This window comes from Salvelinus namaycush, chromosome 14, assembly GCF_016432855.1.
Source record: "Salvelinus namaycush isolate Seneca chromosome 14, SaNama_1.0, whole genome shotgun sequence".
Taxonomy (NCBI): domain Eukaryota; kingdom Metazoa; phylum Chordata; class Actinopteri; order Salmoniformes; family Salmonidae; genus Salvelinus; species Salvelinus namaycush.
The window spans coordinates 35,659,497-35,674,496 of record NC_052320.1 but is presented as its reverse complement, the minus strand read 5'-3'; the positions used below and the strand labels follow the sequence as shown (position 1 = coordinate 35,674,496).

Sequence of the window (15,000 nt, the reverse complement as noted above, 5' to 3'; positions counted from 1 at the left end):
ATTAGACACCATTCCATCCTTTACAATTCCGATCAGTATGAGCAATTGGGCAGCAGAGTATTTGTACCGCTGCATTGAGCTCCACAAAGGGAGGAGAGGTACAGTTGTAGAGATCCGGCTCCAGCCAGCCCCTCTCCACGTCACAGTGTCTGATAGCAGCACCTGGAGAGAACAGACACAGTCAGATACTGTACCTACTAATAACTGTATAACACATCCACAACACTAAAAACCAACAGGGGGGATGGGGGGTACTTTCAAACACCATACTAGCTAACAAAGGAATGGGGTGTTTATCTGGGAATAGTCTTTATAGATCCTGAGTCTTTATGAGAGCTGCTATCATCTTTCCTTCTTTGGAAGACTCAGGAATGATACTATCTACAGATATCCAGTTAACTACAGTGAATGTGGAGAAGGTTGAGGGACTAACCCACAGATCCTTTAGGACAAGGTACGGCTGCTGGCAGGTTGAACTTAGTCCTGGGCCACCAGATCCCCAGGGTGATGGTCTTAGGACAGCCGTCATAAATGACTGACACAGAGAGAGAGAGAGGGGCAAACAGAGTGTTAGTATACTCAATATCATCTAGAGGAATAAGGGAATCCGAGAACCAGGAAGCACAGAGAAGATGTGAGAGGAGACGTGGGAGGAAGAGAGAAAGAGAGGATCACAGGTAGGAGGAGAGGAATCCCTCTGTCTTACCGTCGCAGCCCGTCTGTGTGACCTCGGCAAAGGGGTTGTCGCACATGTTGCACTGTCGACCAATCACGCCAGCCCGACACGGGCACTGGCCACTCTCTGGGTCACATGACCGGGAGAAGGAGCCCACAGGGAAGCAGTCACACGGCAGGCAGGAGTCACTGCCCCGCGGGCGGTAGTGGAACTCCTGACACACACACAGATATATACACACAGAGAGACAGACACACACACACAGACACACACACCGACAGACAGAGACACACACACAAAGACATAGACACACACACACACACACAGACAGACAGACACAGACAGACAGATAGACACACCGACAGACAAACAGAGACACACAGACAGAGACACACACATAAAGACATAGACACACACACACAGACAGAGACACACACATAAAGACATAAACACACACACACACAGACAGAGACACACACACAGACAGAGACACACACAGACAGAGATAGAGACAAACAGGTCACAGATACACATAGACACCCAGACACATACACATTCAGACCAAAGACAAGCACATCCAAATGGACACAAAGGACAGACAAAGCAAAGTCACAGACATATACAGGCATAGACATTTACATAGATATTTACATATTCATTTACATAAACATTTACATACACATTTATATGAAGAAAAAAAGAAACACACAGAAAAAAGAGAAAGAGGGAGACACACAGAGACGTGGACAGACAAACACAAAAAAGACAGACAAAAATATTGTCAGGTGAGCATTTCGGAATACCAGCACATAGCACGTAAAGTCGCGTAAAAGAGCAATTCATCACTTGAATTATGTGAGGAAAACTACAGTTGAAGAAACGGTGCTACTGAAAGTCAACGACACGTGCTTATTTCCTGTTGTTGAAAAAGGATTTAAGATGGGGTCGCAGTGTGGAGGGGGTATGATGGATAAGGGGGTGTCTGTTGGCGTTAAGAGTGTTAAAGGCTAATGGGGTGCGTTCAGATTAACAAGATGAAGCTGCTGATGATGCCTCTTAAAATAGTGCTTGTTTGACAACATCGTCAGCTTAGAGCTAGGATCAGTATCAAGGATTAGAGATTAAGGTCACCAACAGGGATTACGGGCTAGGCCGGGGTTACAGCTCGGAGTTGATTAGATTGTGTAGGTAAGGGCGATGATAGGTCTGTTGAGGTATGTAAGAGCATGGATCAGTGCCTGGGGGGTTACGATATGAGTTGATTATCGGTAAGAGTAGTTACTGCTGATATGAGCGAGTGTGTGTGTCACAGCGAGCAAGTCACCTTGCAGTGGCATTGGCCGCTGGTCTTGTTGCAGTCGGGGTCCAATCCTTTACTGGCGTCACAGTGGCAGGGCCCACATGTTGGAGAACCCCACCAACCACGTGGACATTGGTGGTCAATCCTACACACACACACCGCACGCACAAACACGCATACAGTGAAACACAAACACACAGTGAAACACACACACGCACACACACAGACACACATGTTAAAGGCCCAATGCAGTCAAAAAAATGTGATTTTCCTGTGTTTTGTATAGATATTGAACAAAAATATAAAGGCAACATGTAAAGTGTTGGTCCCATGTTTCATGAGCTGAAATAAAAGATCCCAGAAATGTTCCATTCGCACAAAAAGCTTATTTCTCAATAAATGTTGTGCACAAAATTGTTTACAGCCCTGTTAGCGAGCATTTATACTTTGCCAAGATAATCCATCCACCTGACAGGTGTGGCATATCAAGAAGCTGATTAAACAGCATGATCATTACACAGATGCACCTTGTGCTGGGGACAATAAAAGGCCACTCTAAAATGTGCCTTGTGTTGTGTTTTGTCACACAACGCATTGCCACATATGTCTCAAGTTTTGAGGGAGCGATTGGCGTGCTGACTGCAGGAATTTCTCTACCAACGTCGTTTTACAGAATTCGGCAGTACGTCTAAACGGCCTCACAACTGCAGGCCACGTGTAACCACGCCAGCCCAGGACCTCCACATCCGGCTTCTTCACCTGCGGAATCTTCTGAGACCAGCCACCCGGACAGCTGATGAAACTGAGGAGTGTTTCTGTCTGTAACAATGCCCTTTTGTTGGGAAAAACAAATTCTGATCGGCTGGGCCTGGCTCCCCAGTGGGTGGGCCTGACTCCCAAGTCGGTGGTCCTATGCCCTCCTAGGCCCAGCCATGGCTGCGCCCCTGCCCAGTCATGTGAAATCCATAGATTAGGACCTAATGAATTTATTTAAATTGACTGATTTCCTTATATGAACTGTAAACATTTAAAAAAAAATTGCATGTTGTGTTTATAGCAGTGAAAGAGCTGTTTGAAAAGACCGCCTGGAATTTCAGCCTGTTTTGGTGGGATGGAGTTTTGGCCTGTCTGGTGACATCACCAGGCGGTAAGTTAGTTAATAGACCAATAAGAAAGAGAGTTCCAAACCTCTCTGCCAATAACAGTTCGTTTTCCGTTTCCCCTCCCCACTCAGGCCACTCCCAGACAGTCCTAGCAAAATTCTTATTTGAGAAATTGCTCTTCGCTAAGAAGCTATTTTGGTATCTTTTTAATAACCATTTGAATTGAAAACAGTCACAATAAGGTACTTAACTGTTACCCAGAAAATATTGGATATTGCGACAAAACACCTGCATTGGACCTTTAAAAGTGGCAGTTCTTTTCAGTTTCACTCCCTGTCTGCTATATAGGCCACGGTGTACATCCCAGAGCACATCACAGTACCTAGATCAAAGGGAAGAGGGCAGGAAAGATCTGACACCTAAAGCTGGGAGGGATTTCACATGGGGGCGGGGGTGATGCCCGGGTCACAGATATACACTGTGTTTTATCATCACAGATAAATGTAAGTCTTCTCTTATCCTCTCCTGTGGATTAGGGCATATGTCAGTGAGGGGGGGGAAAAGGACAACAAAAGCCACTTTGACAGAGCAGAGCACCGCCGAACACTGCTGCCCTGCTGTCTCAACCCTGCTTCAGCCTCAGGCACTGCTGCGGTGTACTGTTACGAACATTAGAAACACAGAGAGACATTTGGAATTCGGTCATACTGCCGGGGCTCGGTCATCTAACGTCTCCACAAGTCACAGATGTATAACATGATGTTAATAGCTAGTTGATTTATAGTTGATGTGTGGTTGACTCACTGACCTGTGCTGACAATACCGGTCGTCGTGGTTGATCTACAGTTGCTCCACAGTTGAGGAATAGTTGCTGTAGTATGGTTGATCTATAGTTGTATGTACGGTTGACAGACTGACCTGTGCTGACAATACTGTCCGTAGTGGTCGTCTCCACAGTCGCAGATGTATCCGTGAGATGAGCTGGGCTTCCTGTGACACTGGGCATTGTTCTCACATGGGTTCAGCTGGCACGCATCTTTGCAGCCCTTACCATAGAAACCTACAACACACACACAGTCATTACCATGGGAACACACCCACATCTTAATATAAAAAGATCAGTCCTTTGAAAAGGACCATTGAAGCCTAAAACAAGCAGAAAGCTCTGGACATTCGTGCGTGTATGCATACTACACGCAACAACAGCTTTCGCACAAAACATACATAGCGTTTCCAGAACATAGCCCTCGCTATAGAAACCTATAGAAAACAAACAGCAAAACCATAGAGCCATACAGTCCACGAAATCGATGGTGTTTCGCTGTTTTGTTTTCTAGGAACTCAATATTAAGCGGCCATCGTCTCAATAGAATTCTCACACCATTTTGTACACCAGATAAAACAGCGGGAAAGAATCTCCCCATAGAACCAGCTGAGTGCTTTGAGCCGTGAGCCTGTTTCTGCGAGCAGCTCCTCGAAAAGAAATCCCTGGCAAAGAATCCCGCGCCCATTACACGACGTCCTTGAACTCGCCGTGTAAGAATATCAAGAAACTGACAAAAGACAGAGACGTTGGCCTTGATCGCATACAAGTGCACACAGTGGCACTGTCCTTGCGGTGGGAAACTACTGGAGTCTTAAAGCCTGCATTTTGTGTTCTCAGAACATGTGTTCTCTGACTACGGAGCGGTGTAGCTTTTACCCCCTAGCCATCACAGTGGCTCTGGGTCGATACAACTGAATCTGTCGAAAGAAACACATTTTTATTGCGCCTAATTATCCTGTGCATGATAACACACACACACACACACACACACACACACTAACCGCCTCACACAGCACCACACTAACAGCAGATGTCCTTGTGTCAGTGCCCTGTGTGTGTGTGTGTGTGTGTGTGTGTGTGTGTGTGTGTGTGTGTGTGTGTGTGTGTGTGTGTGTGTGTGTGTGTGTGTGTGTGTGTGTGTGTGTGTGTGTGTGTGTGTGTGTGTATAGTACATAGCGTGGGAACAGTGCTGTAAATGTTGTCCTGTGTGTGAGCCGAGCCATTGAGCTAACTCAACAGACGTTGCACCGCCACCGTACTGCCACCGCACCGGCGTACCAAAGATGAGAGGGAATTATTCAGAGCACCCCTGGTATGATGAAACTTTGATTTGTCTCCCCCTGACACCCATTGGCCTGTTTGATATTTAATGCTCATTTGGCTAACGAAAGCCATCGCTGCGGTACGTGTCCACTGCGGCGCCGTCTTAGCCATCTCCGACAAACCCACTTGCGTGTGCACTGTATTTGACGATCTCTCTTTGTTGCCACGCTGCGCTAACAGGGAGGGGTTGTTTGTGTTAGATGGGATGTCTGAGCCTCTCCATTTCCTCTCCTCCCCCCACGGCGCTCATTGCTTCCTCTCTCCCTCTCTGCCCCCCCCCCCCCCCGCTCTTTCTTCATCACACCTTCCAGCAAATGTTCTTCCCCTTTTAAGTCGTCTCACTTTGTAGTTTTGTGTAATTTGCCGACAGAGGGATTAAATTAGGTCCTTTCACAAATGCCTGCACATGCATATACATGCGCACACTCTCGCTCACAAACTCTCTCTTGAAGTATCTTACCTGGTTCACAGAGACAGGTGTGGCGTTCCCAATCATCACTACAGTGGCTGTAGGGCGGGCAGGGGGAGGAGACACAGGGGTTGCCAACGCTACAGCCCGTCTCCACTTTGACAGCCTTGGACGGGTGGGGCAGGAGGGGGGCGTCCGGTCGCACCCCCAAACGAACCCCCTGACAACACAGACGAATTAGGTGTCAAACAGAATCTTGTAAGAGCATAGACCATTATACCATACATGCTAACACAAAAGGTCTATAAGAGTCCCAAAAATAATTATGGGCAGCGGGTAAGATACCTGGACGCAGCCCCGTATCCCATTCTGCACCTCCCCCGAGCCCAGGACTCCGCCCACATGAAGGTGTTTCACCTTCAGCCCATGGATCTCATTCCCCACTATCACTGTGCCCTGGGAGACAGGGAAGAGAGAGAGAGATAAAGAGAGAGGGAGAGAGAGAGTGTGTGTGTGAGAGAGAGAGAGAGAGAGAGAGATAAAGAGAGAGGGAGAGAGAGAGAGTGAGATAAAGAGAGAGGGAGAGAGGGAGAGAGAGAGAGAGAGAGAGAGAGAGAGAGAGAGAGAGAGAGAGAGAGAGAGAGAGAGAGAGAGAGAGAGAGAGGGAGAGAGGGAGAGAGAGAGAGAGGGAGAGAGAGAGAGATAAAGGGGGAGAGAGAGAGATAATGAGAGAGGGAGAGAGTGAGATAAAGAGAGAGGGAGATAGTGAGATAAAGAGAGAGGGAGAGAGAGAGAGTGAGATAAAGAGAGAGGGAGAGAGAGAGAGAGAGACAGAGAGAGAGAGAGAGAGAGAGAGAGAGAGAGAGAGAGAGAGAGAGAGAAGAGATCAGTCAGTCCGTTAACAGACGCTCTTATTCAGAATGACAGTCAGTGCTTACAACTAGATGTAGTTAGAGAAAGAGAGGGAGGAAAGACTGAATAAGTGAGAGAAAAGAACAGAATAGATAGAAAGGGTTGGACAGGTTCGGGGATAGAAAGAGTGACAGACACAGAAACATAGCCAGGCAGAGAGCCATTACACTGGCTTTAGAATTGGACGTTGGGATTACCGACCGACAGGATTACAGGGCCAGATTAGAGGCTCAGATTTGCATTGAGACGTCTGCGCTGCAAAGAGCGATAGGGCGTTATTGTGTCACCCTTAGGCGCAGATCCAGGATCAGTTTAACCCTCCCTCAAATAAAGCCTAACCCATTAAATCTGATTTCAGAGCAGTGAGTAGGGACAATGTGGGACTCTCACCTGGAAGAGGCCGAAGTCGAGGCGGACAGTAGCCACGTAGCGCGTCTCCCTCCCGCTGCGGACGTCTCGGAGCTCCAGCTGCAGGTCATGCCAGCGTCCGTCGCTCACCTGCACCTGGTCCAGACGCAGGCGCACCGGCCGCGTCGACCCCTTGGTCACTGAGAACACCAGCTGACCGCTCACCAGCTGCCGCGGCAACACAGATACATTGGTGAATACACAGAGTAACCCACATGTAGATGACTGCACACGTGTTAACATAGCATGGTTTGGAATCCCCCTGCAGGTTGGTATTACTCCAACATAAACTGACCCATTTACAAAGACAGAGAGACAGAGAGACAGAGAGACAGAGAGACAGACAGACAGACAGACAGACAGACAGACAGACAGACAGACAGACAGACAGACAGACAGACAGAGATAAACTAGTGCAGGTAAGGCAGCACAGGCGTGTAGAGACCTGGAAGACCAGGCTGGTGTACTGTCCGGCTTGTGCCTGCAGCAGGGTGCCATCCCTGGCCCGCGTCCTGAACACCAGCCCCAGGTACCAGGGAGTGGAGATGGTCACGTCATTTTTCAGGTCCCACCAGAGGGCACTGTTTCCCAGGAAACGATGTGGGTGGGGCATCACTTTAGGGGGGGGGGGGGAGAAGGACTAGAGTCAGTGTGGTGTGTGAGTGTACTGTAGGTGTTCATCACAGGAGGTTGGTGGCACCTCAATTGGGGAGGACGGGCTTGTGGTGACGTCTGGAGTGGAATCATTGGAATGATATCAAATACATCAAACACATGGTTTCTATGTGTTTGATGCCATTCCATTTGCTCCGTTCCGACCATTATTATCATATGTGAGAAAAGCCTATACTGGATACGTATCGGGACTTTGGTTGAACTACGACCGGAAGTGACTTTTCATAGCAGATAAGGAGAGCATTTTAGCTAACCCAAACCCTTCTCTTGACCTAATTCTCCTAACCTGCTAGGTTCATTCTCCTAACCTGCTAGGTTCATTCTCCTAACCTGCTAGGTTAATTCTCCTAACCTGCTAGGTTCATTCTCCTAACCTGCTAGGTTAATTCTCCTAACCTGCTAGGTTCATTCTCCTAACCTGCTAGGTTCATTCTCCTAACCTGCTAGGTTAATTCTCCTAACCTGCTAGGTTCATTCTCCTAACCTTCTAGGTTAATTCTCCTAACCTGCTACGGAAAAGTCACTTAAGGTCATAGCTGTACCGAAGTGGCATGTTTTTAGGGAATCTCGGTAAGTTTCAGTGTGTTTCTCACCATGGCTGCAGTCCTTCCCTCCAAAACCTAGGGGGCAGTCACATGAGAAGGTCTCCCAACTCACTCGGCAAGTTCCTCCATTCTGACACGGGTTGGATTTACAGAAGGGCGACTTGGCACTGCAGCCTATCAGAACCGGAGAAAACCACCACGTTAAACAAGCTCACCCAAAATGGCGGCTTCCTGTACATCAGAGGTGAATGCTCATTTCCACTTCAGTAACATTTTCACTTTGTCTCCCAATGACAGCAATGCATGACGAAGATAACACTTTACTGAGGTGAATGTTAGGCTTGACCTCACAGTGTGGCACAACCATACAGACCAGGGAGAGTTCCGTTGTTAGCGATGTATCCAGCCAGGTCCAGAAGACTGTTGTCGATGTGGAGGTCTTTCATACAGCCGATAAACTCTCGGGTGTGGAACGGAAAATTATCTGGCGTGTTGGGCACTCCGCCCAAAAACAAGGGACCGGTGAGATCCAGAGATCTGAGGAGGAGAAATAGAGAGAGAGAGAGAGAGAGAGAGAGAGAGAGAGAGAGAGAGAGAGAGAGAGAGAGAGAGAGAGAGGGCGAGAGAGAGAGAGAGATAGGGAGAGAGGGAGAGAGATAGGGAGAGAGAGAGGGAGAGATAGGGAGAGAGGGAGAGAGAGAGAGGGAGAGATAGGGAGAGAGAGAGGGAGAGATAGGGAGAGAGAGAGAGAGAGAGAGAGGGAGAGATAGGGAGAGAGAGAGAGAGAGAGAGAGAGAGAGAGAGAGAGAGAGAGAGAGAGAGAGATGGAAGAGAAGAGCACAGCATTATTAGATGTTGCCCTCGTCCTTTATCCTTGTACTTTCCTCAGGACTTACAGAGCACAGCAGTGATGTGGTGACTTGTCAAGTCTAGACAGGGAGAAGAGGCTTAAGTGGCAATGCTGAATGGTTAACCCTGACACTGACTTGCAAGTGACGCATACGTGTGTGTGTGTGTGTGTGTGTGTGTGTGTGTGTGTGTGTGTGTGTGTGTGTGTGTGTGTGTGTGTGTGTGTGTGTGTGTGTGTGTGTGTGTGTGTGTGTGTGTGTGTGTGTGTGTGTGTGTGTGTGTGTGTGTGTGTGTGTGTCTGTGAGAGAGAGAGAGAGAGAGAGAGAGAGAGAGAGAGAGAGAGAGAGAGAGAGAGAGAGAAAGAAAGAAAGAAAGAAAGAAAGAAAGATAGAAAGAAAGAAAGAAAGAAAGAAAGAAAGAAAGAAAGAAAGAAAGAAAGAAAGAGAGAGAGAGACAGACCCTGGCAGTAAATTTCCAAAAAACTAAAATCATGATTTTCCAAAAATAAAACAGATGTCAGAAACGCAAATATAAATTCACCCTGAACAACACCATAATTGAACACACAAAAAATGACACCTACCTTGGTCTGACCATATCTGCATCGGGAAACTTTAATAGGGCAGTGAATGCACTCAAAGAAAAAGCCCGCAGAGCATTGTATGCAATAAAAATGAAATTATTAAAAATCAACATCCCAATTAGAATTTGGACCAAAATATTTGACAGTGTAATCCTACCAATAGCTCTTTACGGAAGTGAGGTTTGGGGGCCACTCAATAAACTGGACTTTAAAATGTGGGACAAACATCCAATTGAAGCCCTACATGCAGAATTCTGTCGGAAAATCCTACAAGTCCAGAGAAATACACCAACTAATGCATGTAGGGCAGAATTGGGCCGCTTTCCAGTAATAATGAAAATACAGAAAAGATCATTAAAATTTTGGCTACATCTAAATTCAAGTCCAAATTCGAGTCTGCAATTTAAAGCACTTCAAACCCAAGAGCTGAGCCCAGAAACGAGCCCTCTCAGTCAGCTGGTGTTGGACCTAACCAACCAAGCTGACACCAGCACTGCTTCAAAAGAAAGAATTCCAATAAACAAAATCATGAACCAATCAAAGGACTCATATATACAACATTGGAAAAACGAAACAAAATCCCAAAGCAGACTAAATTGCTATCTGACCCTAAACAGAGAATATGAATTGGCTGATTATCTCTACTCTGTCAGAGATACGAAGCAGAGACAGACCCTTACCAAGTACAGGCTGAGTGACCACCGATTGGCAATAGAAACCGGCAGACATAAAAAGACATTGCTACCCAAAGAGGAGCGTGTATGTGGTCACTGCACGACAGGGGAGGTAGAAACAGAGATACACTTTCTCCTTTACTGTGATAAATATTCCTCACCAAGAGATTCATTATTCACAGAAATGACTACATTTATTCCAAATTTTAACTTATTAAACCCAGAGGAAAAACTAAAAATACTCATGGGCGAAGGAGCAATGGCTCCTCTTGCAGCCAAATACGTATTTGCCTGCCATAGCCTGAGGTACACTGAATAATAACATCTGCATAGTAAGCAGTAACTTACTTATTATTACCGTTATTGTTATTACTATTATTATTGTTGTTTATCATTCCAAATAGTAGTGGTATGGGTGGTAATGGTAATGATAGCAGTTTAGTGATGGTGGTGGTGGTAGTAGTGGTAATGATGATAGTAGTTGTAGTACTGATGTAATGGTGAAGATGACCGTTATTTAGTTATAAGTTAGTTATAGTTTTTTTTTTACATTTATTACATTACATTCGACTATTGACTGTTACCATTTTATTGTTACTATTTTTATATTTAATTTTGTATTATTATTTACTGCCATTCTATATTATTATTTGTCATTGTTTATAATTTTATTACAATGTATATTGTATACATTGTTGCTTTGGCAATATTGACACAATGTTTTTCATGCAGCTTGAATTTGAATTTGAAAATTTGAGAGAGAGGGAGAGAGAGAGAAAAAGAAAGAGAGAGAGAGATAAAGAAAGAAAGAGAGAGAGAGAGAGAGAGATAAAGAAAGAGAGAGAGAGAGAGAGAGAGAGAGAGAGAGAGAGAGAGAGAGAGAGAGAGAGAGAGAGAGAGAGAGAGAGAGAGAGAGAGACAGAGAGAGAGAGAGAGAGAGATAGGAAGAGGGAGAGAGAGAGAGAGAGAGAGAGAGAGAGAGAGAGAGAGAGAGAGAGAGAGAGAGAGAGAGAGAGAGAGAGAGAGAGACACTCACTTCTTGGAGCTGGTCTGCTTGCCCTGAGCAGCACAACTATAGTTGCCAAGCTGTGTTCCGAAGCGCAGCGACACGGCCGTGTCACAGTCATCCACACTGACCACCGCCACCTTCTCATCAGACGGACCCTGGGCCTCCCCGCTCACACTGCGCTTGGGCTGGGGCAAAGATAGGGACAGTGAAATATAACACACACACAGAACACACACACACAAACACGTACACCAAAACACCCTGCTGTACTCTTGCTGCTTGTGCTGAAACAACAGAGAGGTGGTCAAATACAGTACACACACAAGTGGGTTGTCGGAGATGGCTAAGACGGCGCTGCAGGGGATAGCAGCCCTTTTACCGGCTCCTGAACAATTCTGCTATTTTGTGTGTGTTAGTTTTTTCTTTTCTGATCTTAACTTTTTTTGCATATTATTTGTTCTATTATTATTTTATTATTCTCTCGGCATATTGTTGGGAAGCGAGCGCTTTGCTGTTAGTCTACGCTCAAATGGGATTTGATTTGAGAAAGGGGACGACAGTTTGACATACAAAGAAACGCGGCCACTGCGCCTGGACTAAGATGGCGGGGGGAACTCACAGGGCTGACAACAAGTGGAGAAGCGGAGAAAATGTAAACAAGTGCATGGTATGTGCAGCAGAGACACACACACACACACACACACACACACACACACACACACACACACACACACACACACACACACACACACACACACACACACACACACACACACACACACACCACACACACACACACACACACACACACACACACACACACACACTGAGGCTCACCTTGTTGTAGTAGTGGATGTGGACGGTGTGCCAGTTGCCATCGGCTACGCCCCCAGGTAGGAAGGGGCTCACCTGAGTGGACGATTCACCTGGGGACAGATAGGTCAGAGGTCACACTCATAACCAGGCTTTCACCTACCATTATACAGGATGGACACACACACACAGATATACACCCACCTGTGGAGTACTTGAGCACCACCTGGCCCTCCAAGATCTCCAGAGCCAGGAAGTCGTGTTTCTCGTTAAAGCGTCCGTTATAGAAGAGGAGGCCACTGTTCTCCAGGGTGGCAAAGCTGTAACACACCACAGCCATGTAAGGGCGCTGTGAGTTAAAGCCATCCCTCGCACATCCACCCCAGGAACCAAGCCCAGAACCCAAACCAGACGTTTTGTCCACTTGCATGGGTGAAATACTAGGTTTGATATGTTAACAGTGATGATGTTAACAGCTGTTACATACGGGCTATAAGCTCTACTACACTGTGCTCTACACATGGTACCGTATAAGACTGTAAGTGTCACTCCACTGCAAATCTCTACTGCAAGGCTATATGAGTGTGTACTAGAATATAGTAGTACATAATAGGAGTATATAATAAAATATCTGTTCCAGTGGACCTCTGAGTCATAGGATTTAGTTACACCTGAGATCAGTAGGAACAAGTACGAAAGTGTACGAGCCTGCTACTGTAAGTCACTCTGGATAAGAACGGCCTCCTAAATGAATCAAATGTAAATCACATTTATGACCACTTCTCCCTAGCAACCACCCTCTGACCAATCAGAGCACACAGAGAAAGCGAGGGAAGAGAAAAGAGAGAGACAGAGAGAAAGTGAAGAGACAGAGAGAGTGAAGAGACAGAGAGAGTGGAGAGAAAAGAGAGAGACAGAGAGAGAGTGAAGAGACAGAGAGAGAGAGTGAAGAGAAAAGAGAGACAGAGACAGAGAGGGAAGAGAAAAGAGAGAGACAGAGAGAGTGAAGAGACAGAGAGAGAGAGTGAAGAGAAAAGAGACAGAGAGAGAGAGTGAAGAGAAAAGACAGAGAGAGAGAGAGTGAAGAGAAAAGACAGACAGAGAGAGAGGGAAGAGAAACAAGAGAGACAGAGTGTGAAGAGAAAACAAAGAGACAGATATAGAAAGTGAAAAGAAAAGAGAGACAGAGAGAGACAGAGAGAGAGAGAGAAGAGAAAATAGAGAGACAGAGAGAGAGAAGAGAAAAGAGAGAGACAGATATAGAAAGTGAAAAGAAAAGAGAGACCGATAGAGACTGAAGAGAAAAGAGAGAGACAGAGAGAGAGAGAGAGAGAGAGACAGAGAGAGAGAGAGAGAGAGAGAGAGAGAGAGAGAGAGAGAGAGAGAGAGAGAGAGAGTGAAGAGACAGAGAAAGAGAGTGAAGAGAAAAGACAGACAGAGAGAGAGAGGGAAGAGAAAAGAGAGAGAGAGAGAGAGAGAGAGAGTGAAGAGAAAAGAGAGAGAGAGTGAAGAGACAGAGAGAGAGACAGAGAGAGAGATAGGGAAGAGAAAAGACAGACAGAGAGAGAGAGAGTGGGAAGAGAAAAAAGACAGACAGAGAGAAAGACGTTCGGTCCTCACGTGAGAGAGATGGAGAGGTGGAATCTCTGGCGGAGGCCTCGGAACATGATAAAGGACTTGGGGGGGAAGGAGCGTGCGGGGACAGCGCAGTAGGGCCGCTCGCACCCTCCTGCGGGGCACTCACAGCGGAACCCCCCTCCAGACAGCTCCCTGCACGTCCCCCCATTCCGACACACCCCCGGGACACAGCGACCCTTACGCCTGTCCCACTCACACCGCTCGCCTGGGAAGGAGAGGGGACACAGGTTACTATACATACAGACCATACACACAATACTGTACACTACAGCACGAATCAATACAAATACAGAAACCTAAAGTATGCATGGTCCACGTAGTATCCTAACTATATGGACCATACAACAGACATAAAAGCAAAAACAAAGGACAATAAGCACAAATACAAATACACCTAATACACACATAAACAGAACCAGCGAACATAACACAGAGTCATGTGAGTACAACCTCCCAGCTAGAGACCTAGACTGCTCCAGCCGTCCTCACTGACAATGAGCTGGTGCATGAACACAGTGTGGGGATGAGCTGCCTTCAACCTGCAGACACACTGCTTCCCCCCCCCCCCCCCCCCCCCCCCAGTTTAGAGGCCTGCTGAGGTCCATGGAGACATGCTGATCATGTTAAACCTGCAGGCTAGGCGTTTTTTGTACGGCGGGCCTGATGTTGTCTCGGGGTTGGCACAGTGTTTGTGTTCAGCGTTGAGGCACTATGCTGCCACCGGCATTGGTTTAAAAACCAACCCCTAGACAGACAATTGTGCTTTGTGGACGAGGCTGCAGAGTGCCCTGGATTGTTCCTCATGCAAGTACTGTATGTTTCCTCACGCGCTGACACGCACACACACACTGACTGTACCCCCCGGTATGATGGGTAAGGTGTTAAAACATGCCAGGGTTCTGCGCCTAAAAGCATCACGAGTTTAAACGGCTTTCACCCCTCTTTCCTCCCTCCTCCCTCCCCCCTCCTCCCTCGTTTCTATTCCCCCGGACCCCCAGGCAGCAGCACTCACTGCCAGCTGGTCCTGCCAAACACACACCAACACTACAAATCACCCCCAGGACACATACACACACACACACACACACACACACACACACACACACACACACACACACACACACACACACACACACACACACACACACACACACACACACACACACACACACACACACACACACACACCATCACCACCACCACCACCACCACCAATTACATTATGTTTCTCTCTCTCTTTCTCGCACATGCATGCTC

General features: G+C 46.9%; 1 protein-coding gene across 1 annotated transcript in view; it reads right to left on the bottom strand.

Moving 5' to 3' along the window:
* LOC120058726 (cadherin EGF LAG seven-pass G-type receptor 3-like) overlaps positions 1-15,000 on the bottom strand; it is a 72,400-nt gene that overhangs the window by 42,790 nt on the left and 14,610 nt on the right. Inside the window, exons 5-19 of the mRNA XM_039007468.1 lie at positions 13,726-13,948; positions 12,310-12,425; positions 12,130-12,218; positions 11,320-11,477; positions 8,551-8,714; positions 8,226-8,351; positions 7,403-7,572; positions 6,940-7,125; positions 5,983-6,093; positions 5,689-5,857; positions 3,998-4,139; positions 2,001-2,121; positions 707-890; positions 434-535; positions 68-162 (exon numbers count right to left, since the gene is read on the bottom strand). Coding sequence (XP_038863396.1) covers positions 68-162; positions 434-535; positions 707-890; positions 2,001-2,121; positions 3,998-4,139; positions 5,689-5,857; positions 5,983-6,093; positions 6,940-7,125; positions 7,403-7,572; positions 8,226-8,351; positions 8,551-8,714; positions 11,320-11,477; positions 12,130-12,218; positions 12,310-12,425; positions 13,726-13,948 — 2,156 coding nt within the window. The remainder of the gene's footprint in view (positions 1-67; positions 163-433; positions 536-706; positions 891-2,000; positions 2,122-3,997; positions 4,140-5,688; positions 5,858-5,982; positions 6,094-6,939; positions 7,126-7,402; positions 7,573-8,225; positions 8,352-8,550; positions 8,715-11,319; positions 11,478-12,129; positions 12,219-12,309; positions 12,426-13,725; positions 13,949-15,000) is intronic.